General features: G+C 40.9%; 1 protein-coding gene and 1 long non-coding RNA gene across 5 annotated transcripts in view; one reads left to right on the forward strand and one right to left on the reverse strand.

Annotated features, from left to right (window-relative positions):
* Positions 1–1,200: 1,200 nt before the first annotated feature.
* LOC138757438 (uncharacterized) lies at positions 1,201–15,904 on the forward strand. Its single transcript, XR_011353594.1, has 3 exons — positions 1,201–1,257; positions 12,399–12,502; positions 15,775–15,904. It is a non-coding gene; the product is annotated as an uncharacterized lncRNA (long non-coding RNA).
* A 16-nt stretch (positions 15,905–15,920) lies between these two features.
* The window catches only part of LOC138757436 (magnesium transporter NIPA2-like), a 43,555-nt gene continuing 33,887 nt past the window's right edge, over positions 15,921–25,588 (reverse strand). For 3 of the 4 annotated variants that reach the window (XM_069924713.1, XM_069924712.1, XM_069924711.1), the window contains exons 5-6: positions 22,448–22,608; positions 15,921–18,117 (exon numbers count right to left, since the gene is read on the reverse strand). In XM_069924713.1, coding sequence (XP_069780814.1) covers positions 17,495–18,117; positions 22,448–22,608 — 784 coding nt within the window. In that variant the 3' untranslated portion in view covers positions 15,921–17,494. Of the gene's footprint in view, positions 18,118–18,256; positions 18,345–22,447; positions 22,609–25,588 lie in introns of all 4 variants that reach the window. The other variant, XM_069924714.1, reaches the window with a different exon arrangement.

Below are 25,588 nucleotides of genomic sequence, written 5' to 3' on the forward strand. Positions count from 1 at the left end.
GTTGTGGGCCTAACACTGACCCCTGCGGCACCCCACTTACTACTCTCTGCCAACCTGAAAAACTCCCATTTATCCTGACTCTCTGCCTCCTGTCAGACAACCAATTTTCAATCCAGGCCAATATACTTCCCCGGACTCCACTTTGCTGTAACGTACTGATAAGTCTCTTGTGTGACACCTTATCAAACGCTTTCTGGAAATCCAAATATACAACATCAACCTGTTCCCCTCTATCCAACGCACCCATTATATCCTCAAAGAATCCTAACAAGTTTGTCAAACAAGATCTTCCCTTTCTAAAACCATGCTGCGTCTGCCTGATTGAACCCTTACGTTCCAAAAGTTTCACTATTTCATCTTTATTGACGGCTTCAAGCATTTTTCCAACTGCAGACGTCAAGCTAATTGGCTGATAATTTCCAGTCTTCTGCCCACATCCCTTCTTAAAAAGTGACGTGACATTTGCTGTCTTCCAGTCTGCCGGGACCTGCCCAGAATCCAAGGAATTTTGGTATTGTATGTACCCTCTGAGTTGGTCCATTAGTAGAGATCATTTAAAATGAATGGTAATTGGTGCATAAAGGGAATTGGCTTTAAATAATTTTTAAAAGAGTTTGAACAGAGGATGGTAATGACGAACAGAATGAAAATCCATACAGGCTGTTCCTCGGGGTTGAGCCACAAAATAAGTTGTGGTTGGGTCAAAGGTGCAAAAAAAAATCAAGCAGGAGCCCAACAATTTTTGGTTGTACTGAAGGTGGGGAAAGGAATAAACCTGCACTTAGGGCCTTGGTTTGCCATTCAAATATCGTGATGGCTGTAGGCTTCATTGTAATAGTCACTGAGTTAGGTGGGACAGCCAGATCAGAGGAAGCCTGACAGAGAAAGATCTTTACAGCTCACTGTGGGCAAGGAGGAGGCAGCAGGTTTCTTTGTACACCCTCTCTCATCCCAGCAACCTTGCCTGGTCTTCTCCCATCCTCGAACCTCCACCCCACCATTAATATCTAGTTGTCCCCACCCAAAGGCCACTCAATCCCTTAAGTCTGCTCCATTGTTCAATAAGATCAGGGCCAGCACTGGGGTGGGGGGGGGAAAGAGGGGCATTTGTGGCCATTACCCCACAAATGATGTATTGTGACTCTCCCACCCACAGCACTAACATCACTAGTCTCCATCCAATATAAATAGTGCATTTGTCTGTACATTGGAGGGAGGGGGAAGTGTGATGGCAGTGGTGCACGAAGGAGGTTCATGGTAGGTAGGCGAGTTTTTGAATGTCAGATTGTGCCATCCCCCTCCACCGCAGTTACCGTAATGCCCCCCCCCCCCACCCCGGGATTAGACTTGTTCTGATGCCGACCCTGAAGATCATAGATAGATCTGGTGTTGAACTCAGCTGTACATTTGCACCCACCTCCCCCCCCCCCAACAAAGGATTTACCTCCCTCTGTCTTGAATATTCCGAGCCTTCACTTCCATCACCCTTGGAGGAAAGAGAGTTCCAAAAATTCATGACAACTAAGAGATAAATCCTCATTTAATTTCTTTAATGGGAATTTTAAAAAAAATTATTAGTGGCACCTTGTCCTAAACAAGGAGAAACTTCCTCCCTATCATGAACTCCATCCACACTTATACAACCCCAGCCCTTCAAACTTAGGCTTGCAATGTTGCCACTCAGGTTATTAATCAGAATGACTCGGGATGGGAAACTGACAAAAGAAATTTTAAAATAGTGAGCCCATTAAGTGGAGTTTATGATTTTTGATGTGCTGCAGTAACACTGAAGTAAAACATGGAAACCTGTAGGCACTGTGGTTGAAATAAAAACACAAAGCTGGAGGAACTCTGTTGGTCAAGCAGTGTCCTTTACATAGCAAAGGTAAAAACACATAACCAATGTTTCGGGCTTGAGCCCTTCATCAAAGTATGGAAAAATGTCGGCAAAAGAGTGAGGGTGGGGTGGGGGGGTGTGGTCACAAATGCAGGAGGTGACAGGGAGGGAGGGGACAACAGTGATCAAGGGGAGGAGGTGAATAGAGGAGGAGGGAGTGGGGAATGATAATTGAAAAGGGAAGGAGGGAGGGGAAGAGGAGACCAGTTAGCAGAAACTGGAAAAGTCAATGTCAATGCCATCTGGCTGGAGAGTGCCCAAACGGAAAATCAGGTGTTGTTCCTCCAATTTGTGGGTGGTCTTGGTGGGATAGTACACAAGGCCATGGACAGACATGTGAGTGTGGGAGTGTGATACAAAACTGAAATGGTTGGCTTCTGGGAGGTCTCTGTCACTGGTGCAGACAGAGCAAAGGTGCTCAGCAAAGTGATCTCCCGATCTGTGCCCAGTCTCTCCGATGTAGAGAAGGCCACAAAGGGAGCACTGGATAAAATAAATCATTCCACAGGTACACAAGTGAAGTGTTGCTTCACTTGAAAAGCCTGTTTGGGGCCCTGGACCATGGTGAGGGAGCAGGTATGCAGCCATAGGGGAAGGTGCTGAGGGTGGTTGGGGGGGGATTGGTGGGGAGGGATGAGTGCACAAGGGAGTCATGGAGGGAGTGGTCCCTACAGAAGGCAGAGAGGGGAAGAGAGGGAAGATGTGTCTCATACTGCGATCCTGTGTAAGTTCTAGAAATTCCGGAGGATAACATGTTGATGCAGTTGGTGGTGAGGTGGTAGGTGAGGTTCTATGTTTGTTGCATCTGGGTGCAGAGGGGGTATGGGCAGATGAGCAGGAAATGGAGGAGATGCAGGAAAAGGCTGAGTTGATGGTGGTGGAGGTGAAGCCATGTTTGTGGATGAAGGCAGATATTTCAGATCTGGGCTGGAAGACCTCATTTTGGGAACAGATGCAGCAGAGATGGAGAAAATGAGAGAAGGAGATAGAATCCTTGCAAGGAGATAGGGTGTGAGGAAGTGTAATCCAGGTAGTTGTGGGGGTTGGTGGGTTTGTAGTTTATATCAGTGGAAAGCCTGACTCCCGAGATGTAGACTGAGAGATCCAGGAAGGGGAGAGTGTTGTTGGAGATGAACCACATGAGCTTGGCCACGACGTTGGCAAACTTATCGTAGGTGCTTGACTATGGATTGGTCCAATCCTGGCCATGCGTAGCAGGGCTGAGTCCTCAAAACAAGCAGTTGTTTCTGAGACCCAATTGTTGGTCTCAGAATCCCCAATCATTGATGCCCTCAGGCCTGATTTTCTTCATAAAATTAAAAATATGGAGAATAATTATTTTGTAGATATCCCAGGTGATGGAGAGGGAAGGTCACTGCCCTGAGTATGATTTACATTCTGTTTTAGTTACAGTTAAGAAAGGATTTGTACATTGTACTTAATTGTATGGCAATAAACTCTGATCACCATTATCACTACAGCAAGCCTTTCCAAGTGTTGTGCAGTGGTACAGATTGCAAAGGTTAATGTATGGGCCATATCAGACTTCCCAGCCCATCATTGTTATAGAGGCAATGAGATCTCATCACAATTAATATTTAATTTTGAGATCCACCATGGTAACAGACCCTTCTGGCCCACAAGCTGTGACCTATTAACCTACCAACTTTGTATGTCTTTGGAAAGTGGGACGAAACCAGAGCACCCAGAGGTAACCCACGTGGTCACAAGAACATACAAACTGCTTATGGAGAATAGTGGATTCAGGCCCAGGAATTTTTAAGGTTGGGAGCTTATTGGATCAGTGAAAATTTGCAAATATTCTTGATTTCTCTTTTCTTCATCTCATTTTTGAACACGATGGCAGTGATTGCAGAGAAAAAGCCACCTCAATGAATTGGTTCAATCTAGTCTTGTGGAAAAAAAACCCAAATTGTTGGAGAAATTGAAGCAGTTTCTTTGGAGGCAGAGGGATGGTTGAAGGTTTGGATCAAGACCCTGCATTTGGATTGAGAGTGTGGAGGGTAGATAGCCAATATCGTGTGCTCTATATTTCTAGTTTAAATAGTTATCAATTAAAGATGATGATAAAGGAACTGTCTGAGGAACTCTCAAATATATCCATTCCAACATAAATCTTAATAAATAGTACATATAAAAATTAATTGGCTGTAGTGCTCCAAGGGACTGCAACATTTTAATTCAGCTGCAATCTCTGTTAATTGATGGATTTTGATAGTACACCTAAAAAAAATATAAAATGTACATATTAGATCATTTTAAGTATTTCTGTGAGAAACACGTGGGTGTAAACTTCTGGTTTCCTGTATGCATGTCATGTTTCCACTGACAATTCAAGTCACAAGGTATATTTCCTGTCAGTTGACTTGTATAAAAAGGAAATGAGGAAGGAGAAAAGGAGGTGAAATAGAAAAAAGGAAGGCAAAGTCAAATAATGGAGAATAAGTTCTTTAGGGTCAAAATGAAGCTGAAAACTCAAATTAAAATGTTACTTCTTTAACAATGTTAGTTAGAGAAAATCACTTTATGATGGGGGTTTCTGTGAAGTTACTGGCTTCAAGTATATTTTCATTTAGGTTTATGACAAGGCTTCAGCACAAATGGTAGCCTGGATGAAGCACATAAAGCAAAACCAGGCCAGAAGGATCAGAGACACATTTGTTTCCATCAACTAACTTAAACTTGAAAGGTAGACAATGAGTTTCTAGTCATCCTCCCCCATGATTCACTGTGTCCATTGGCCAGGGTGTTACTCATGGCTAAATTCAAAAGAGGAACTATTAGCCCAGGACTGCATCTAAAGGGAAATGAATCAACATCCATGGAAAAAAATCAGATCTATACTCCACCTATTTGCATCATTTGTCCATGCCAAGCAGCAAGCATCTATCTATATTAATTCAACTTTCCATCACTTGATCCATAGCCAATTATGCCTTGGTGACTCAAGTCCTTGTCCACCAGGCTAATTCTGTAACCAATTGGCAAGCTCACCCTGGCTCCCATGTAATCTAGCCTACCATATAGCACCCTGCTCTGTTTTGGATGTCTCACCCTTGGAGAAAGTATCCATTATTCCATCCATGCCTCTCATAATTTTGTACACTTCCATGGTGTACTCTTTTAGCAAGTCTGTCCAAACTATCCGGTTGCTCCTCATAACCAAAATATTCCATCCCAGAGAACTTCTTGGCGAATCTCCTCTGCACCTTCTCCAATGCAATTATAGCCTTCCTCGAATGTAGCAACTAGAGATGCACACAGTATTCCAGCCATTGTATCAAGGTCTCTCTGCACTGCCCTACATCACGAAGACAAGTATCCTTTATGCCTTCTTTCTGTGCTGAAATATTCTGCAGAAACTGTAGAAGCAGTCTTAACAACAATATTCGAAAGACAGTTGGACAGGTTTATGGATAGAGGAATTTGGACCAAATGCAGGCAAATGGGATTAGCCCAGAATACCAAATTGGTCAGCATCAACTCATTGGGCTAAAGGGCCATGTTCTATGACAATATGACCAACTCTATGTCAATCTGGTCTCAATCCTGACCGCTGGTATTTCCGCTTTGTTCCAATGGAATCAAATAAATTATCCTGGGAGCAAAAGTACAGGCTCAGACTCTTAACCTGAAACTAGGTAATATAACCTCTTAATATTTATTTGGGAAGAATTGCAAATGCAGAATACAGAAATGTTGGGGAGAGAATTCTGGACCCATGAGTGCTCCAAATCTTCTTAATGCCCAATATTCCAAAAATCTATATCCTGTTTTTGATGCACATCTTTGAGTAGCGCTGGAACCTTGACAATTTTAATCTAATGAATGACAGGCACCAACTGCTCGTAACTCTACTTCAAATGATTGGACACTCATTTCCCTGTCTTTGTCTCAGAAGCAATGAAATTAGACCATTAACTTTAAAAATATTAAAACAAAAATCAAGGTGTCATAAAATACCTGATACTCCCATTGGCTAATGATTAAAAATTCAAACTTCTTTGCTATTCAAGAGAGCGTTTTTATCTGGTTAGTAAAGCTTTGATCTGCAGATTATGTACTGCTCCAAGCTGCCCTGAGAACACATGATTAAATCCTTACGTCACTTTCCAAGATAAAAGTTGTGAAATAATAAAACAAAAAGGTTGCAAAATTAGTGTCAGGCATTCTAACTGTGTGGAGTAACAGTTCAAATCTATAAATAAGCAACAACAACAAAAATAGCCAGGAAGGCATCTTTGGAAGATTAAAAAACCATACATTGTTTCTACTGTCTTTTTGCTCTGTAGAGAATGTTTCCTCCTGATGCTTTATGAATAATATGGTCAAAAGCAGGTTTGAAGTGGCGGGAATTTCCCTATGATTAATTTTTGGCATTCATAATTCCTGAAAAACATAAAATGGCATTGAAACTTGGGTGGATCAAAGGTTGAGACTCTTGATTGGAAGAAAGCAAATTTCAAGGGGATGAGAAAAGATTTGGAGGGTGTGGATTGGGATAAAATATTTTCAGGAAAGAATGTAGCAGATAAATGGAGGAACTTCAAAGGAGGAGTTCTGAGAGTGCAGAGTTGGTATGTCCCCATGACAATTAAAGGAAAGGTTAGAAACTGTAGGGGGCCCTGGTTTTCAAAAGATATTGGGAACTTGGTTCAGAGGAAGAGGGACATGTACAACAGGTATAAACAACAAGGAATGGATGAACTGCTTGAGGAATATAAGGAGTATAGAAAAAATCTTAAGAAGGAAATTAGAATGGCTAAAAGGCGGTATGAAGCTACCTTGGCAGGAAAAGTAAAAATAAATCCAAAGGGTTTCTATAGATACATTAAAAGTAAAAGAATAGTGAGGGATAAAATTGGACCCCTTGAAGATGAGGGGGGGCAGGCTCTGTGAGAAGCCAGAGGAGATGGGTGAAATTTTAAACAATTTTTTTTCTTCAGTATTCACTAAGGAAAAGAATATTGAGCCAGATGAAATGAAGAAATATAGTAGGGAGCTTATGGATAATACAAGAATTAATGAGGAGGAAGTGTTGGCTATATTGAAAAATATCAAGGTGGATAAATCTCCAGGTCCTGACAAAGTATTCCCTTGGACACTGAGGGAAGTTAGTGAACAAATAGTGGGGGTGTTGACAGAAATATTTAAAGTGTCACTGGCCACGGGGGAAGTGCCAGAGGACTGGATGTGGTTTAAAAAAAGCCTGGCAATTATAGGCCTGCAAGTCTGATACTGGTGGTGGGTAAGTTAATGGAAAGTGTATTTAGAGATGGTATATTCAACTATTTGGAAAGAAAGGGATAGACTCGGAGTAGTCAGCATGGTTTTGTACGTGGTAGATCATGTCGAACAAATCTTCTAGAGCTTTTTGAGGAGGTTACTAAAAAAGTTGTTGAGGGGAAGAAGGTGGATGTTGTCTATTTGGACTTTAGTAAGGCTTTTGATAAAGGTTCCCCATAAGAGGTTAGTAAGGAAGATGGAAGAATTAGGTATTCATGATGAAGTAGTGAAATGGATTCAATAGAGAGTTGTGGTGGAAAATTGTTGAATTGGAGGCTGGTGATGAGTGGAGTGCTTTAGGGATCGATACTGGGTCCACTGCTGTTTGTCATATACATATATCATCGATCTAGATGATAGGGTGGCGGATTGGATGAGTAAATTTGCAGATGATACAAAGGTTGGTGGTGTTGTGGTCAGAGGAAGATTATCAAAACTTACAGGGTGATATAGGACAGTTACAAGAGAGGGCTGGAAGATGGCAGATGGAATTTAATACTGATAAATGTGAGGTGCTACATTTGGTAGGAGTAATCGAAATAGTAGACAATTGAGGAGTGCAGTAGAACAAAGGGATTTAGGAGTCATGGTACATAATTCTCTGAACATTGAATCACATGTGGATAGGGTGGTTAAGAAGGCATTTGGCTTTCATAAATCAGGGTATAGAACACAGGAGTTGGGATGTTATTTTGAAATTGTATAAGGCATTGGTGAGGCCAAATTTGTGCAGTTTTGGTCACCAAATTACAGGAAGGATATAAACAGTATAGAGTGAGTGCAGAAGAGGTTTACGAGAGGAGGTTGCCAGGGTTTCAGGGTTTAAGTTACAGGGAAAGGTTGAGCAGGCTGGGTCTTTATTCCCTGGAGCATAGAAGGTTGAGGGGTGATTTGATAGAGGTATTCAAAATTAGAAGGGGGACGGATAGAGTCAATGTGGATAGGCTTTTTCCACAGAGTGGGGGAGATTCGAACAGGAGGGATGGTTTGAGAGTAAAAGGGGAAAAGTTTAAGGGAAACATAAAGGGGAATTTCTTCACGCAGAGGGTGGATGAACTTCCAGCAGTGGTGGTAGAAGCAAAACTAACGTTAATATTCAAGGAAAGGTTGAATTAGGTATATGGACGGGAGAGGTGTGGAGGGTTATGGACCAAATGCGGGTTTGTGGGATTAGGTGGGAGATGTTCGGCATGGACTTGTAGGGCCAAACTTGCCTGTTTCTGTGCTGTAAATGGTTATATGGTCACAACATTATTGCAGTTTATGATGCTAGCTCGCATCATGGACTGATCATTGCATGTTCAGGGAACAATGTCAGAGCCTTTGCTTCTGCTAGGAAACAATACAAATACTTTGCATGACACTTTTTAAAAAAAAATCCATAATACTGCTGATATTTACTAAGAAAGATTTCCATTCATTTAAGGAACCTTGGTCATTTATTACAGAACAAGACAAATTAATAAATGTCAAGTTTTGTCAATTAGAAAGACAGATTATACCTTCCAGTATGTTAAAGCCAAGTGGTATGAGTTTAAATTCAAATTTTTAAAATCATACATATAACATGGTAATGGGCCCCTTAATTACACCCAATTAACCTACAACCCCTGTATGTTTTGAAGGGTTGAAAGAAACCAGAGCGCCTGGAGGAAACCCATGTAGACGCAGGGTTAATGTACAAACTCCTTACAGACCGTGCTGGATTTGAACCTGAGTTGCTTATGTTGAAATAGCATTGCGCTAACCACTAACTGTATCACCCCATTTTAACAAATGAAAAATGGAATGGGTGGGTTCCTTCAGGCACTTTTTAAAAAAAATAAATCTATGGGAATGACTGAATAATGTTTTTATGGAGAAAAATAAGAGATGAATTCTGCTATTATTCTAATTTTCTTCTAGTTGGCATGACTTGACTGCCATTTTAAAACACAAGAATAGGACAACATGAATAGGCAATAAGGTAATGAGGCACAAGAATGTGGATAATTTTAGTTTCTTGAGATAACTAGGTAATTTGATATTGACAATAATGCCAAATAAACTGACCCCCAAACTCCTTTACATTGGCATCAGTACCTCCTTTGCAATTGGATCTGTGATTTCCTATCCTGCAGTCCATGATCAGTGAGGATAGGTGACAACACCTTCTCCACAATCATCTTAAACACTGATCCCCCACAAGGCTGATTGCTCAAACCCCTACCTTTCTCCCTGTGTACCCTCAACGCCGCTCCAGCTCCATCTACAAATTCACGGAATGATGCTGCCATCATAGGCCAGAACTCCAACAGAGTTGGAATATAGAATGGAGACAGAGGCCATAATGGCATGGTGCCAGGACAACCTTTTCCTCAATATCAGCAAGACCAAAGAGCAGTATATAAATTTCTGGAGGAGGGCAGAGCACACTCCCCTGTGCACATCAATGGTGCTGAGGTGGAGATAGCAGACATGTTTAAGTTCCAAGGGGTAAACATCTCCAACAGACTGCTCCTGTATTGCCATGCCAATGCAGTAATTAAGAAAGTGCATCAGCGCCTCTACTTGGTCAGGAGCCTGAGGAAATTCTGCATGTCACTTGTGTTCCTCAATAACTTCTACAAGATTCACCACCAAAAGTATCCTCTCAGGATGCATCGCTGAATGGTTTAGAAACTATTTTGCTCAAGACAACTAGAAACTGCAGAGAGTGTGAATGCAGCTCAGACTTTCAAACATAACCCCTCCCTGCCATCAAACTCCACCTACACTTCCTGAAGCCGACACATGAAAAGATTAGTCCAACACCAGAAACATACTCTTCACCATCCTGCTGTTGAAAAACAAAAGATTCAGAAGCATGAGGTCACACATCACTAGACTCAAGGGCAGTTTCTGTCCCACTGTTATCAAACTCCTGAATGGACCTCACACCGGTAAATCATGGTCTATTCTAACTGAACTCTCTCTGTAACCCTTCACTCTGTACGACTTTCACCCATCTCCTTTGAGCTGGATTGCTCACAAAATAAACTCTCTCACTTTACCCCAGTACACGTGTCATTAAACTGAACTTGGATGATAGGGCAGAGGAGGACTAGAAAATCATGAAGGTGGATGTGGCAGTGGACATTTTAAACTTTGAATTTATTATTCATTATCAGTATGTTTATCTTCAATTTATTATAGCTATTGAAAGTAATGCTCAATGTTTTTAATAAAAGAAAATTGTTGCCAATGTCAGATAACATCAATGCTGCATTAATGCTTCACATTGATGACCTTGAAACAAATGCTGTGACCCCTGCAACTTTAGAACACCATGTCTAGATCAGATGCACAGTAGATTCCTCATTGTGTTTCAACAGTTGTTTGTAGGTTCTGCAGAAAACCAACACATACTGAATTTTACATTTTAAAAAGTGCTGGAACAGTTAAACCAATGATGTAACTAGGAAACCTACCAAGGTTGCTGTACAAAATGATGGGAATGTAACACACCAATTAGTCATTCATATCTAAAATGGTCAACGTTCTTCCTGCATTCCTCTTTCCCACGTACCTCGACTGATGCCCCTGGAATTTCTGCTCCTCTCGGAAACAAGACAGCTCCCCTGGGAGCCACAGAACATTTAAATGGGGGCAGCCCAGACAGAAATAATTTAAAAAAAAAATTTTAATAAATGTTTTTATTTGGTTGGTAGGAGTACATAAGAAATCATCTAAACTTGACTGCTTTACAGGGAAGGAGGCCTCTAATTTTTGAGCAGAGTCCTTTGGAGTTCATAGCCAAAAAAACAGTTGAGAATAACTGCGTTAGACTATTAACATTGACATAGAATCACAGAGCAGAACAACAGCCCATCGTGTCTGTATGGACTATCATGCCATGCACACACTCCATTTACTTGCATTCATTCATATTCCTCTTTTCCCCTGCTCATTCAAGTTCCTGTCCAGCTGACACTGAAAGGTAGTTACGGTGCTACCTTGGCAGTTCATTCCAAATACCAACCACTCTGTGGGAAAAAAATGTACCCTTCTAATTCATTTTAAATGGCCACCCTCTCATCTGAAACCTCTGCCCTCTGATTTTAGACATACCTCCCATGGGAAACTGAGATAGTTCCCCTACCTCATAATTTTGTATACCTATGCTCCAGTCAATCAAATGGTTCCCGATAACTCAAGTATTCCATTCTAGGGAACATTCGTGTGTTTTTAACCTTGATCGCATTCTCCCTATTATTTGGTAACCAGAACAGCACTCAGTACTCCAAGTGAGGTTGGACTGTTTTGTATAATGAGATATGACATCCCAGGTCTTAAACTGATGAAGCCATATCCTTCCTTACTACCCTGTCTACATGCTTCTATTTTCAGAGGGCTATGTACTTATGCCACATTCAGCACAGGCAAGGAATTGCACAAGTGTACAACTAACCAATGGACTATCAGGCTGTCCTGGTCAAGTGCTATGGGCTCCTTTGTCCACTGTTCAAAAATAGTTTCATAAAGTTTTCTACGTTCAATGAGGGATATTGAAAGTGGAAGATGGTATTTATCTTCTCAAACCTCTAGTCATTTAATGCCTGTCATTATATATCCTTAGTTCTATAAAGATTCAGACATATGGCTCAATACCAGATTTTTCCAAGTTGCCTTCCAAGAAACATTGAATGAAAAGAACAGAATGACTAATGAATTCCCAACAAATTACCTTGTGGAATCCAGTTTTAGGACCTTCCAGATCTATTTTCATTGAATTGGATTATTGTCATGTGCACAGAGATTATAGTGATAGCATGCTATCCAAGCAAGTTAACTCATACCCAAGTACAATAGGTAATGCAAAATGAGAGGGCAGAATATAGTATGACAGTGTTGTAGTGAAAAGAGCAATTAAAAAAGTGTAATGCCTGCCTGAGGTATTTTTGTGAGAATAACTAGTTACTTGTCTCTTGGGTGTTTGTTCAAAACTCTAATACAGCAAGAAAGTTACCCTTGAATCTGGTGATAGGTATTTTCAACTTTGTCCACCCTACATCCTATGAATTGTTCATGATACCAATGTGTACAGCAGTAATTTAAACCACAAAGACTTTCCCATTACAATTTTGAAACTTCAAATCCGATCTTGGACAGTATAATTCCATACATGTTATATTCATCAGATTATTTGTGATATTAAATAACTTCCATTTAACAGCAATAATATGTGGAACAACATGATGGCTGAAAATGCTGGAATCCTAAGCAGACAGAATTGCAGGAGGCACTCAGCAGGTCAGACACCATCCACGAGTAGAAATGGTCAGTCAACATTTTGGGTCTAAACCCTATAATCAAAATTTTTATCAATGATTAGATAACAAATTTTCAAATTAATTTTTAAAATTAAATTCAGAACAATTTTTTCTGTTCATAGAAGGTTCTAAATTAGATGTTCATAGTTTCTATGGGCCAAGGTACAATCTTATAAAACAAAGTTTACTGAAGTGAATATTCAAATGATGCAATTTATCATTTAAATAAAAGGCAATTATAGATTACATAAAAAAGATGATTTAAGTATGTTTCATGTAATTTTTTATTTAAAATTCATATCTTGTTTATATGTTCCTGATGCTTAGTTACACAGAACATTTATATAGTTTTATCTTGCACACATTTCTTTATACCTACCTTCAAAATAGTCAGTCAAGCAAATTAGGAAAACATCTCAACACAACCTTTGAAACAACACATGCACTATAGTTTAAACTTTTGTTTTGAAGAAAAATATACCTAAAAGCTCTTGCTATTTTTGTTTGAGGGAAATGGAAAATATTTAAAAGATCAAGCAGTTGCAATCAGTACCTTTATCAAAATGGAAACAAGACAGCAGTTGGAGAACCCTCCAAGCCTTATACGTGAAAGACTAGAGTGTATTTGTTAGGGCAACTTGTAAATGTACTCTAATTCTTCTTTGGCTTGGCTTCGCAGACGAAGATTTATGGAGGGGGTAAATGTCCACGTCAGCTGCAGGCTCGTTTGTGGCTGACAAGTCCAATGCGGGAGAGGCAGACACGGTTGCAGCGGTTGCAGGGAAAAATTGGTTGGTTGGGGTTGGGTGTTGGGTTTTTCCTCCTTTGTCTTTTGTCAGTGAGGTGGGCTCTGCGGTCTTCTTCAAAGGAGGTGGCTGCCCGCCAAACTGTGAGGCGTTAAGATGTACGGTTTGAGGCGATATCAGCCCACTGGCGGTGGTCAATGTGGCAGGCACCAAGAGATTTCTTTAGGCAGTCCTTGTACCTCTTCTTTGGTGCACCTCTGTCACGGTGGCCAGTGGCGAGCTCGTCATATAACACGATCTTGGGAAGGCGATGGTCCTCCATTCTGGAGACGTGACCCACCCAGCGCAGCTGGATCTTCAGCAGCGTGGACTCGATGCTGTTGGCCTCTGCCATCTCGAGTACTTCGATGTTAGGGATGAATGCGCTCCAATGAATGTTGAGGATGGAGCGGAGACAACGCTGGTGGAAGCGTTCTAGGAGCCGTAGGTGATGCCGGTAGAGGACCCATGATTCAGGGCCGAACAGGAGTGTGGGTATGACAACGGCTCTGTATACGCTTATCTTTGTGAGGTTTTTCAGTTGGTTGTTTTTCCAGACTCTTTTGTGTAGTCTTCCAAAGGCGCTATTTGCCTTGGAGAGTCTGTTGTCTATCTCGTTGTCGATCCTTGCATCTGATGAAATGGTGCAGCCGAGATAGGTAAACTGGTTGACCGTTTTGAGTTTTGTGTGCCCGATGGAGATGTGGGGGAGCTGGTAGTCAAGGTGGGGAGCTGGCTGATGGAGGACCTCTGTTTTCTTCAGGCTGACTTCCAGGCCAAACATTTTGGCAGTTTCCGCAAAACAGGATGTCAAGCGCTGAAGAGCTGGCTCTGAATGGGGAACTAAGGCGGCATCGTCTGCAAAGAGTAGTTCACGGACAAGTTTCTCTTGTGTCTTGGTTTGAGCTTGCAGGAGCCTCAGATTGAAGAGACTGTCATCCGTGCGGTACTGGATGTAAACAGCGTCTTCATTGTTGAGGTCGTGATGCCATCATCATCACCCTGTACAAAAACAAAGGCGAGAAATCTGATTGCTCAAACTACAGGGGAATCACGCTGCTCTCCATTGCAGGCAAAATCTTCGCTAGGATTCTCCTAAATAGAATTACACCTAGTGTCGCCGAGAATATTCTCCCAGAATCACAGTGCGGCTTTCGCGCAAACAGAGGAACTACTGACATGGTCTTTGCCCTCAGACAGCTCCAAGAAAAGTGCAGAGAACAAAACAAAGGACTCTACATCACCTTTGTTGACCTCACCAAAGCCTTTGACACCGTGAGCAGGAAAGGGCTTTGGCAAATATTAGAGCGCATCGGATGCCCCCCAAAGTTCCTCAACATGGTTATCCAACTGCACGAAAACCAACAAGGTCGGGTCAGATACAGCAATGAGCTCTCTGAACCCTTCTCCATTAACAATGGCGTGAAGCAAGGCTGTGTTCTCGCACCAACCCTCTTTTCAATCTAATTATTAGACATAAATAAATGACAGTAGAAATGATACTGTTTCCTCCCCTACAAAGGGTCAGGTCACTTAAATGGTTCCTGCACACAGTAAGCCAGTGCAACATTTTGTCAGGCAATTGTCCACCAGATGGGATTTATTCAGGAAAAACTCAAGAGCTAGAAAGTACAATATTGCAATATTGCAATATTGACCACGGAGAAAGGTTCTTTAGTGGGCTAACTTACTTCAACACAAATATAGAAAAGGTTACTGGCTAGAAAAGACCTGCTGGCTCATGTTGCCCATTCCAAGAAGCTTCTTGGTTGAGGAAGCTTCTTGGTTGAGGAATAAAAATTTGGAAATACTGAAATAATCCTGTTTGAATTAATCCAGCACACACATCTATGGAATTCTCTACCAAGGAGGCAGGCAATTGAAGATGGGCCCTATAGTCAGATCAGCTATAATCTTATTGAATGGTTCAACAGAGCAGATGACCTGCTCCTCCTCCTATTTCATAACTTCTTATGTTCTAATGCCTTTTGCACCAATTCATCCATTTTTAAAGCTGGAAATCCTTACACACAAATTTGATTTTTAGAAGGATAATTGGTGAAAGATCAAGTCTGATTTGAATCCAACCTTGCAAATCATATGATCTTTTGTCAATCATCCTTCAGAAGGTCACAGATTTCACAAAATTCCTCCAAACATCTTCAACACTGTTCAAGTTTAGATATCCTAGCATAGGATATATGAGAATGTATTTGAAGAGACAAGTTCTCAATATCCTGAAGAAAAAAAACAATTTCTTGTGTTTAAAATGTGAGCTTTGGTCATGGCCACATTAACCCTCATGAACAGAAGATCAAGAAAAAAATTATTCATTAGCACAAATTTGTTCGTAGCTAATAGAATAAATAAAGGAGATTCAGAAAATAAGATGCAGATACAAACCATGAAAATTATGTCTATTACTTCTCAGTTTAACACTGAATGTGTTGAGATACAACTATGTTGATCTTTGCCTATTGTATATTTTATGCAGATACAGTTGGTCTCACACAAGGAAGTTTCTTGATAAAGGCACAGTCAAATGTTTTATTTCCCTGTTCCTTAAGATAATTGATGACCATGCTACAGAATAAAGGAAGAACTTCCAATGCACTAAGGTGAAGCAAGCACATATCCAAGGAAATTTAATTGTTTTATTGTTGCATGAAACAAAATTAAGTAGAAAACTTTGTTTTGCATGCTGCCTAGGCAATTCAACTCATGCAACAGGTAGTGCAGTGAAAACAAATAAATAAGAACCTGTGCAGGGAGTAGTGTTAAAGTAGTCAAATTGTGTAAGGTAAAGAGAAAAGTACTTCTAGTACTATAGAGAATGGAGGGAAGGTATAGTTATAAAAGGCAGTGCCAGTGTTAGATCCAATTAAGATTCTGATAACAGTAAGAAGGAAACAGTCATTGAATGTTGAGCTCCTAGTTCTGCCTGACAGAAGAGGGCAGAGGAAAGAGGATGATATGGGTAGGTCGAGTCCTTTAATATGCCAACAGCTTCAGGGCAAAGTTAAAGAGCTTCATTCTTCTTTCCAATAGGAATACACAAAACCCGACAAACAATAGAATTCTCTTGAAATCTATCACAGTCTAAATTTATTGAGCAGGTAGGGAAAATGAATTAATACTCAATGATTTACAGAATCAGGAGATAAATCTTTGTCACTGCTCCAGAAGATTAAGTCCCTTCAGAATGGTGCCATAGGACCACTTAATACAATGAAATGCCATTCATCTAGATGCAAATTTCCATGAGACAACACCTTATAACCATCAATATTTTGCAGCACATAAACACAGCAAATTCTTAGGTGGAATAGTTTTTCCATATATAGAAATAATTAAGTTCCCATTTGCTCATATTTAACCAACTGATGTCAAAAGAATGTGGCAGTCAGTTAACATTTAGAATCATTCCAAAACATTTTAACATCACTACACAAACCACAAGTTATCAAAAATGGTCTTTTCACATATAGATCAATTTGTGCAGTTATATTTAAACACACTTACTTGGAACAGGAAATATTCACCAAAATGTGAGGCAATCTTGCAAACCTTAACTGCCAAGTTGTACAAATCTATAAGTCATCGTTAATATAAGTGGCAGAATATTTTTAAAAACCATATGCCAGACTGTACAATTATCTTGAGTTGCAACCCAGATCTTAGTTTTTTTTTCCATTGGCATGAAGCTGCCTATTCAAATTATGCATAGCAAACCATAAATCCCATTATCTGAAGACTGAATTGATTGCAAATATCGATTATCCAACCATAATCCCTGAAACAAATGCCTCACATTGAAATTGCAGTGTACAACTCAAAGCAGTGTCAGTTAAAATGATCTTTTCATGGAAATTCAGCCCTAATATAAAGGTAATATACATGACTTAATAGCTGCTTTAATATTCTCAGACTCAATGGAATGAATTCTGAAGTACAATATGTTGATATTTAACATCACTGATTAAAGTTGAAATACTTGGCACTGACCATGCACATTTTTTTCTTATTTACATTATTTAATTCAGAACAATCTATTGACTGCAAAATTAAATCTAGAAACAGATTGCATAAATTATAGAAAAAGGTGCAAATCAAAACTGTGTTTAGGACGATCTTGAGATTGAGGTACTCAGCAGATTTGAAAATAATAAAAAATTTTCAGCAAGTTCCATCATTACCAAATTAAATTAGAACAATTATACATCAACATTTTGATTAAAGAATGTGATGGTTTCATGTTCATGGCTGACAGATGGACTGTCTATATTCTCCAATAATGTATGATGACCATCACGTTCAAATCCATTGGTTTCCTTTCCAGTTTTCTTTGTGAGAGATGCTAACTGTTCCCAAGAGATGTGTATATCCTTAAAAGCATGAAGTAAAAAGATGCCCAAAATTATGGTACAGAATCCGCTGACAATCCCAATGCCATCCTTGATATCCATATTGTTCCATTCTTTGAAAAGGATAACAGAGCAAGCTATGACAATAGTAGTGAATAATACATAGTAAATTGGTGTCACCATAGAGGTGTTGAAGGTATCAAGAGCTTTATTTAAATAGTTGATTTGAATGCTGATAGAAATTATCAAAGTCAGTAGCAAAATCCAGCTCAAAGGTTTGCTGATTACAAGTTTATTTTCGAACAGTTCCTTTATAACAAGGCCTAGTCCCTTTACACAAGATACAGAAAAGGCACCAATCAATGAGCAAATCAAGATATAGACCAGAATATTTGTTGTTCCCACTTTGGGGGCAATAACAAACATCAACACCACAATGGCTATAATGATTACACTGGCAAAGATGATGAGTCCTGAAAGAAAGAAAACCAAAATGCAAATTAAACACAGTGATTTTTCTCAGTGAAATAGTTTTCAATCTGCCTTGGCCAGATAAGTTGCTGGCCACCCACACAATTAGCCGTAGGATTTTATAATCAGCGGTGTACCTACACAGGCCAATATCTATCTTCTGATGTGTTCCAATGAGAGCGTCTTGTGATCATACAATTTCCAGCATCTATTGTGTGCACTCCAGACACTGCCAAAGGCAAGAGGAGTTCATTGTGAAAGGCTGCACGTGACTTTGGTTTCAGCTCGTGGACTGCAACCTTATTTAACCAGAAATGAGTAAAAAGTGTAGAATAACTGGTGAAATCAAACTTCTGTTTGATTTCATTCTCATTTTGAGAATGAAAGACTAATTTAAAAAAATAAATGTAGACATACAGCATGATAACAGGCCCTTTTGATTCATGAGCCCACACCACCCAGTTACTCTTAATTAATTGACCTACAACCCCAGTCCATTTTGAATAGTGGGAAGAAACCAGAAAACCCTGAGGAAACCTACACAGATGTGGGGAGAACATACAGACACCATAGGATTCAGACCCCAGTCCCAGTTGCTTGTGGTGGAATAGTGTTGTGCTAACTTGCTGCCCTTAGCATGATTTTTTTTAAAAACTCCATCACCATTAGTGCGCCTGGACATTACTGCTTGATTCTAAGTAGCAGTAGGCATCACATGGATGGTAGTGGAGGTATTCATAGGAATCAGTGTTGGATCCATTTTTGTTTCTCATATATACTAATGATTTAAAGGAGAATGGAAGTGACATAACTTAGCATGTTAATGGATAACATGAATATCAAATTTCGAGGTAACACGAGGATTTATGATATAATGGACAGTGAGAGGGTTATAAGTGGATTTAGTCAAAAGAGAAAGTGAACAAGGGAATGACTATGAAACTGTAAAGTTAAATCAGATCAGGACCAATAGAGTGAATGGCTGGGCTTTTGAAAGGGCATTAAATTTATTATTTAAAGGGTGAAAAACTACAGCATGCTGTAGTGCAGAGGGACTTGGGAGTGCTTGTGCATGAATCGCAAAAGGTTAGGTTGCAGGTGCAGCAGGTTATTAAGAAGGCAAATGGAATGTTGTCCTTCATCGCTAGAGGAATTGAATTCAGGAGTAGGGAGATAATGTTGCAACTGTATAAGGTACTGGTGAGACCGCACCTGGAGTACTGTGTCCAGTTCTGGTCTCCATATTTGAGGAAGGATATACTGACTTTGGAGACGGTCCAGAGGAGGTTTACTAGGTTGATCCCTGGGATGAAGGGGTTGACTTATGATGAAAGATTAAATCGTCTAGGATTGTATTCGCTCGAGTTCAGAAGAATGAGAGGAGATCTTACAGAAACATATAGGATTATGAAAGGTATGGATAGGATAGATGTAGGAAGGTTTTTTGAGCTGGCCGGGGAAACTAAAACAAGAGGACACAGTCTCAAGATTTGGGGGAGTAGATTTAGGACAGAGATGAGGTAAAATAGTTTTTCCCAGAGAGTAGTGAATGTTTGCAATTCTCTAACCAGGGAAGTGGTTGAGGCTGCTTCATTAAACATATTTAAAATTCGGTTAGATAAATTTTTACATGATAGAGGAATAAGGGGATATGGGGAGAAGGCAGGTAGGTGGAGTTAGGTCATAAATTAGATCAGCCATGATCGTCTTGAATGCGGAGCAGGCTTGATGGGACATTTTTGGCCTACTCCTGTTCTTATTTCCTATATTCCTATGTTCCAAACCTTTGGGTACAAATGCATATTTTCCGAAAATGACAAAGCAGGTAGACAGAGTGGCACATAGAATGCTTGCCTTCTCATCTTCTGAGGCATTCAGTATAGGATTTGGGATGTTATGTAACAGCTGTACAATTGACTAATTAGGCTGCACTTGGAGTATTGTGAACAGTTCTGGTCACCTTGCTAATGGTAAGAATGTAATTAAACTTGAGGATGCAGAAAATATCAAGGAATATAGCTTGGACTAGAAGGCAAAACTAAAGGACACACATTTAAGATGAGAGGGGAAATAGTTAAAGGTGAGCCATTGCAGGTTTTTTTCCATGCAGAGGGAGGTGGACACGAGGAACAAACTGCCACAGGAAGTAGTGGATGTATTTCTATACCCACATTTGGACAGGTGCATAAATAGGGATATAGATCAAATGAAGGTAAATGGGATTAGTCAAAACAAACACTTGGTTGGCATAAATGATTTGAACTGAGGGTCTGTTGCCATGCTGTGTAATCTACGAATTTCCTTTTGGCATTCTGAAAGCAACATTTCTGCCACAATCCATCCATTCTCCATCTCCACTGACACCCGTAACATGGCACATATCCAAGCAATAGCAAAAGATTGCCATTTACCTTGTCCCTTCCCACCATCCATAAACTCAAGCACTTCAAGTGAAGCAGCAATTCACTTGTGCTTCTTCCAACACACTGTTTTGCATTTGCTTCTCACAATGTAATCACCTCTGCGTTGTAGAAATGGAATATAGATTTGGCAGCTGCCTTGCAGAACACTTCCTTCAAGCTGCAGCTGTGACCAAGCTGCCACCTGTGGCTCACTTTAATGACTCTGTATTTTTAGCCTCTTTCATCGTAATAATAACCAACGTAAGTTTGAGGAAAAAACATCTCATCTTCTACTTAAGAATGCTACAACCCCCCAGGATTCAAATAATTCAATAGTTTCAGAAGACAAGCCCTTCCAGTTTGTATTTGAACTATAAAGTCTGAGACGAAAGGTTGTAAACATGTAGTGTTTACGTTCCAGAGGGTTCCCAACTAGCAAGAGGGTCAGCGGCTGAAGGACCTACACAGAAATCCCTTTTATTTCAGATTCCAGCAACAGCACAGCGCTGGTCTGTAGGGTCCAATGGGCCCGGTCCTAATGTCGATGACTGCATACAGGCCTTAAATGGCCTGTTAAAGGTGTTGATGGTTGTGGTGGTACACTACTGGCTGACTGCAGGGGGCAACCTCTGTATCTGCAGGAGTGTACTGCCTGCCTACTGCAGGGGGAAAACCTCTGTACCTGCAGAAGTGTAAGGGGACAGGACAACACCTGGCCGGATGTCAATCAGTTGGCCTGAATGGATCAAGCCCCACCCGGTCAGGTGTCAATCACCCTCCGGGATATAGGCCTGCGCCGGCCTCCTGAAGTCTCACTCAGAGTTACTGCAGCTACAGCCAGCCTGGCTCTGTGGAAGCCTTTGTGGATTAAAGCCTGTTGTACAGTCTTTACCTTGTGTGTGTCTGATTCTGGCTAACAGTGCACCACAATGGCATTTTAAATTAAAATCCTGCAACTGTGGAGTCTGTGTGAATGATGGCAACTCCTGTACTGAGCAGCAGCCTTGAAGGGCTGTTGACTCCCGGAGAGCAGTGAACCGGAGCAGGACACCAGAAACAGGGAGAACATCTCTCCCTGTTGAGAAGGGGAATTTTTCCCGCACACGAGATGGGTGACCATGGCAGCAAACCAGCAAGGGGCTCAGTGGCAGAAGGACTGACACAGGCTGCAGGAGCTCCCAAAGGGCCTCAGGCATTGAAAGCTTCCTGATTGTATTGGGAGGTTTGGATCAGGAGCTCGGGTTGCAAATGGATCAAACAGGTGGCAGTGTGGTTGCAGAGGCTGCGCAAGTGCTGGAGGTGAATCCACAGACACTCAGAATCTCTGAAGGGACTCTCTTTTGTTTCTTTTACTGTAAGGGGAGCTGGGCAAAGCTAAAGGCAACTCTGTCTGCCTTACAACAGGCAAAAGAACATTTCAATATTACATTATCTGTATTATTACGTGACAATAAAAGTTTCTTTTCTATCTGACATCTCTGTGATCGATTTGGTTATGATTAACAGGCCTCTCACAACCATCACCACCATTACATAATTCAGCTTGATTTGTAATCCACTCCATCACCACAACCCTTCCTCTGCAATTTAAAATACATTTGATATCTAACCATTCCTAGTTCTGGTGAAATATCACTGAATTGAATGTTAATTTGGATGCTCTCTCCCAGTTGTCTCCTGACCTGCTGAGCATTTCCTGTATTTTCCAATTTTTAAAAAATTCCATTAACCAAATAACTTTCTCACAACTAGCAATTCCCTTGCTTCGAATTGCAATCAGGTGCAAAATTGAAAAGAAAAACCAAGAGATGGAACTAGATTTTGCATTATCCACTGCAAAGCTTGAAATGTTTAAGAATCTTGCACCATTCTAGAATTTCCCAAATCATTCATGTTCAAAAATATCTTGTTAAAGTAAAATTGAATATACCTATATCCTTTAGCTTGTCTTGCATCTGATCCAAGGAGTGGATACCTTCTTCTTCTGGGGCATGGATCACTATTACAGTTGATCCTACAATGCAGAGCATGCATCCCAACTTGCCAAGTATATTCAATTGCTCGTGCAAGGTATAAGAAGCAAGCACAGTGCTATTTGGGAAATATAACAAAGCACAGTAGGATGTTACAATGTAAAGAGTCCAAACATTGTAAAATTTGTACAATATTATTGCATAATTGTTTTTAATCAATATTTGCCCTGGATAATTGCGAAATTTCCATTCTGCCATTAATAAATTCATCCGAAAGGTATTGTTTCTTAAACATGGTCAATTAATTTGTTTTAAATTTTCTTTTGTAAAATTTGTTCAAATTTCATCCCAAGTTTCCATTAATGCTTAGGCACTGAATAAATTTTTTAGACTTCCCTACTGACAATAATTAGGTTCATCCACCTTTAAAGTACCATCCTTTTAAATGTATTGTACACCTAGATGATGATAATTATGAAACCCAGATAGTTTTTGCAGGACAATATGCAAATTTACAGAATATGAACATTATACTGACATTAAGTCTTCAGTCATGAATTTTAACCAGTGTACTAGAGATAATGTTCCCACTTAGACACATCCCATCAGGAAATTCAATCATTTTCATCTTGCTTGCTCTGAAAGAACAGTCTTTGTCTGGAAAAATCAAAGTGCTGCTGGCTAGCTTCTAATCTGGCAACAGCAGTCACAATGTGAATCATATTGAACTCCTTAGTAAAGCCTTGACAACCTGAACTGCTGACAAGTGCTCGACAGACCATCCCTTCAACAAATCTTTCATCATCTTGGTCTCACTGATACAAATGGAAGGTCACATGCGTATCCGTCTCGTTTTGCAGATGACACCAGTATTAAAGGGCACAGCCTGCCAAAAATATGCTCTACAGTTTGACAGGTAACCACCAGCATCAGAATGTACCTTCTCGTTAAGGAAATGTGGGAATAAAAATACCCTCTCTATGCCTAGAATTGCTAAAAAAAATTTAAGAATCACTAGTCTCAGTACTTTACATTTGTTTTATCTGGTTAAAGATCGAAGTGTGTAACTTTGTCATTAAATTGATTATTTGACAGGCAAGATATTAAGCGCTTTGGAAACAAGATGTGTAGAAAAGGGTTTTAAAAAGCCATAATTCAACTGATTGGAAACAATTCAAGGGATTAAATACTTCTCTTCATCTTACCTCTTCTGTACCCATTTCACAAAGCTCTTGCCACTGACTGGTTATTTCCCAAAAAGTAACCACACCCTAGAATGACTCACCTTTACATGATAGCTGCCCCGGATATTTAAAAATAAATTTCTTTTAGAATTTTAATTTTATTCAGTAATATAAAGATCGGCATGACATTATGAGCTGAAGGATATTACTGCAAAGTATAGGCCCTAATGTTCTATGTTTTAAATTTTTAAAAACTGTGCTCTGCATCAATACATTATCAAGGAGCAGAACAGAACATGTTGATTATTTTGTTTTCTTTACAGCTTATTAAAACTTCCACAAGTCCTGCTTCTGAAGAAGCAATTTGTGGTTGCTGAGGGATTATTTACTCAAGTCTGGATCACCTAGACTGCAGCAACACAAAATGCCCTCCATAATGTTAGGAATAAAGATGGTTTTTTGCCCTCTCCTTTTGTCTCTGGGCTCCACAGTTTTAGATTTGTAATCAAACAATTCACAATTAAAGTGCACATTACAAATTTTATTCAAGGTTATTATGTGTAGAAATTGTAACACTTAAAAAAAAATACATAGTTCTGTGGCGGCACACATCCTCATGGCGAACCGGCCCCGCTGATATCGCCACGTGGCAGGGAAGCCATGGGGAAATGGCGTCATCAGAGGTTTCTCTCTGACTCCAGCATCCCTTCCAGCGCACACCCTGCGCAGCGATTATGATGTCACAATGCACCAGGTGACTGAGTTCATGCTGCCCTTAAAGGGGCGCGCTGAATTTGAATAAAAACTGTCGTTAACGACCCTCAACGTGGTGGCTGTGTTTCTTCCACTGCTCACACCGCCAGAGTGGTGACCCCAACAAGCCCAGATGTTTTTCTGGACTCAAAACACCATGGATTCAGCAGGAGTTAATGCTGTCTCCATCAAGCTTCCCCCTTTTGGACCCACTGACCGAGAATGTGATCCAGGGACAATTTCAACTCCGCAACATCTCCTCAGACGCCATGATGTTCTATCATGTCGTGACCGCTCTGGACCAAGATACGGCAGTGAGGGTGGACGACATCATCCACCACCCCCCGGCTACAGCAAGTACACCGCCCTCAAAGTCCTGCTGCTTGGAACTTTTGGGCTAACTCCCCAGCAACGGGCTTCTAGGCTCCTTCACTTAGTTGGGCTTGGGGACCATAGTCCGTCGGCGCTGATGGACGAAATGCTGGCCCTGGAGGAAGACCACAAGCCTTGTTTTCTCTTCCGGCAGATATTCCTGGAACAGATGCCGGAGGACATCCAGCTGCTCCTCACAGATGAAGACTTCTCGAACCGTAGGAGAGCAGCAGCCCATGCAAATGCCCTCTGGCACACGAAGAGGGAGAACGAGGCAGCCCTCAACCAGGTGACATGACCAGGAGCCAGCCAACCGCAAGCCGCTCCCAAGGCCAAGCAAGAGGAGGGCCAGTCGACCTGGTGTTTCTACCACCAGCACTGAGGAGCACAAGCTCCTAAAGTGCCGCCAGCCCTGCGGGTTTCAGGGAAACGACCAGTCTATCTGCCGTTGATGGCTGCGATGGCTGGCCACACAAACAACCTCCTTCATGTGATGGACAGATCCACCGGCCGCCGATTCCTGGTGGACACAGGCTGAGCTCAACGTCCTTCCCCCCAGAGCATTAAAGACTCGCACCTGATCTCAAGGTCCAACCCTGCGTGCAGCCAGCAGCTCCACCATCAGGACCTATGGCACCCGCAGGGCACAGATCCAGATCGGGAAGGAGAAGTTCCACTGGAGATTCATCTCCATGGGCACTGCGCTGTTAGGGGCTAACTTCCTCAGAGCTCATGGCTTACTGGTTGACATGAAGAGCAAAAGGCTGGTCAACTCCCGGACATTTCACT

The sequence above is a fragment of the Narcine bancroftii genome, chromosome 3, assembly GCF_036971445.1.
Source record: "Narcine bancroftii isolate sNarBan1 chromosome 3, sNarBan1.hap1, whole genome shotgun sequence".
NCBI classification, from domain to species: Eukaryota; Metazoa; Chordata; class Chondrichthyes; order Torpediniformes; family Narcinidae; genus Narcine; species Narcine bancroftii.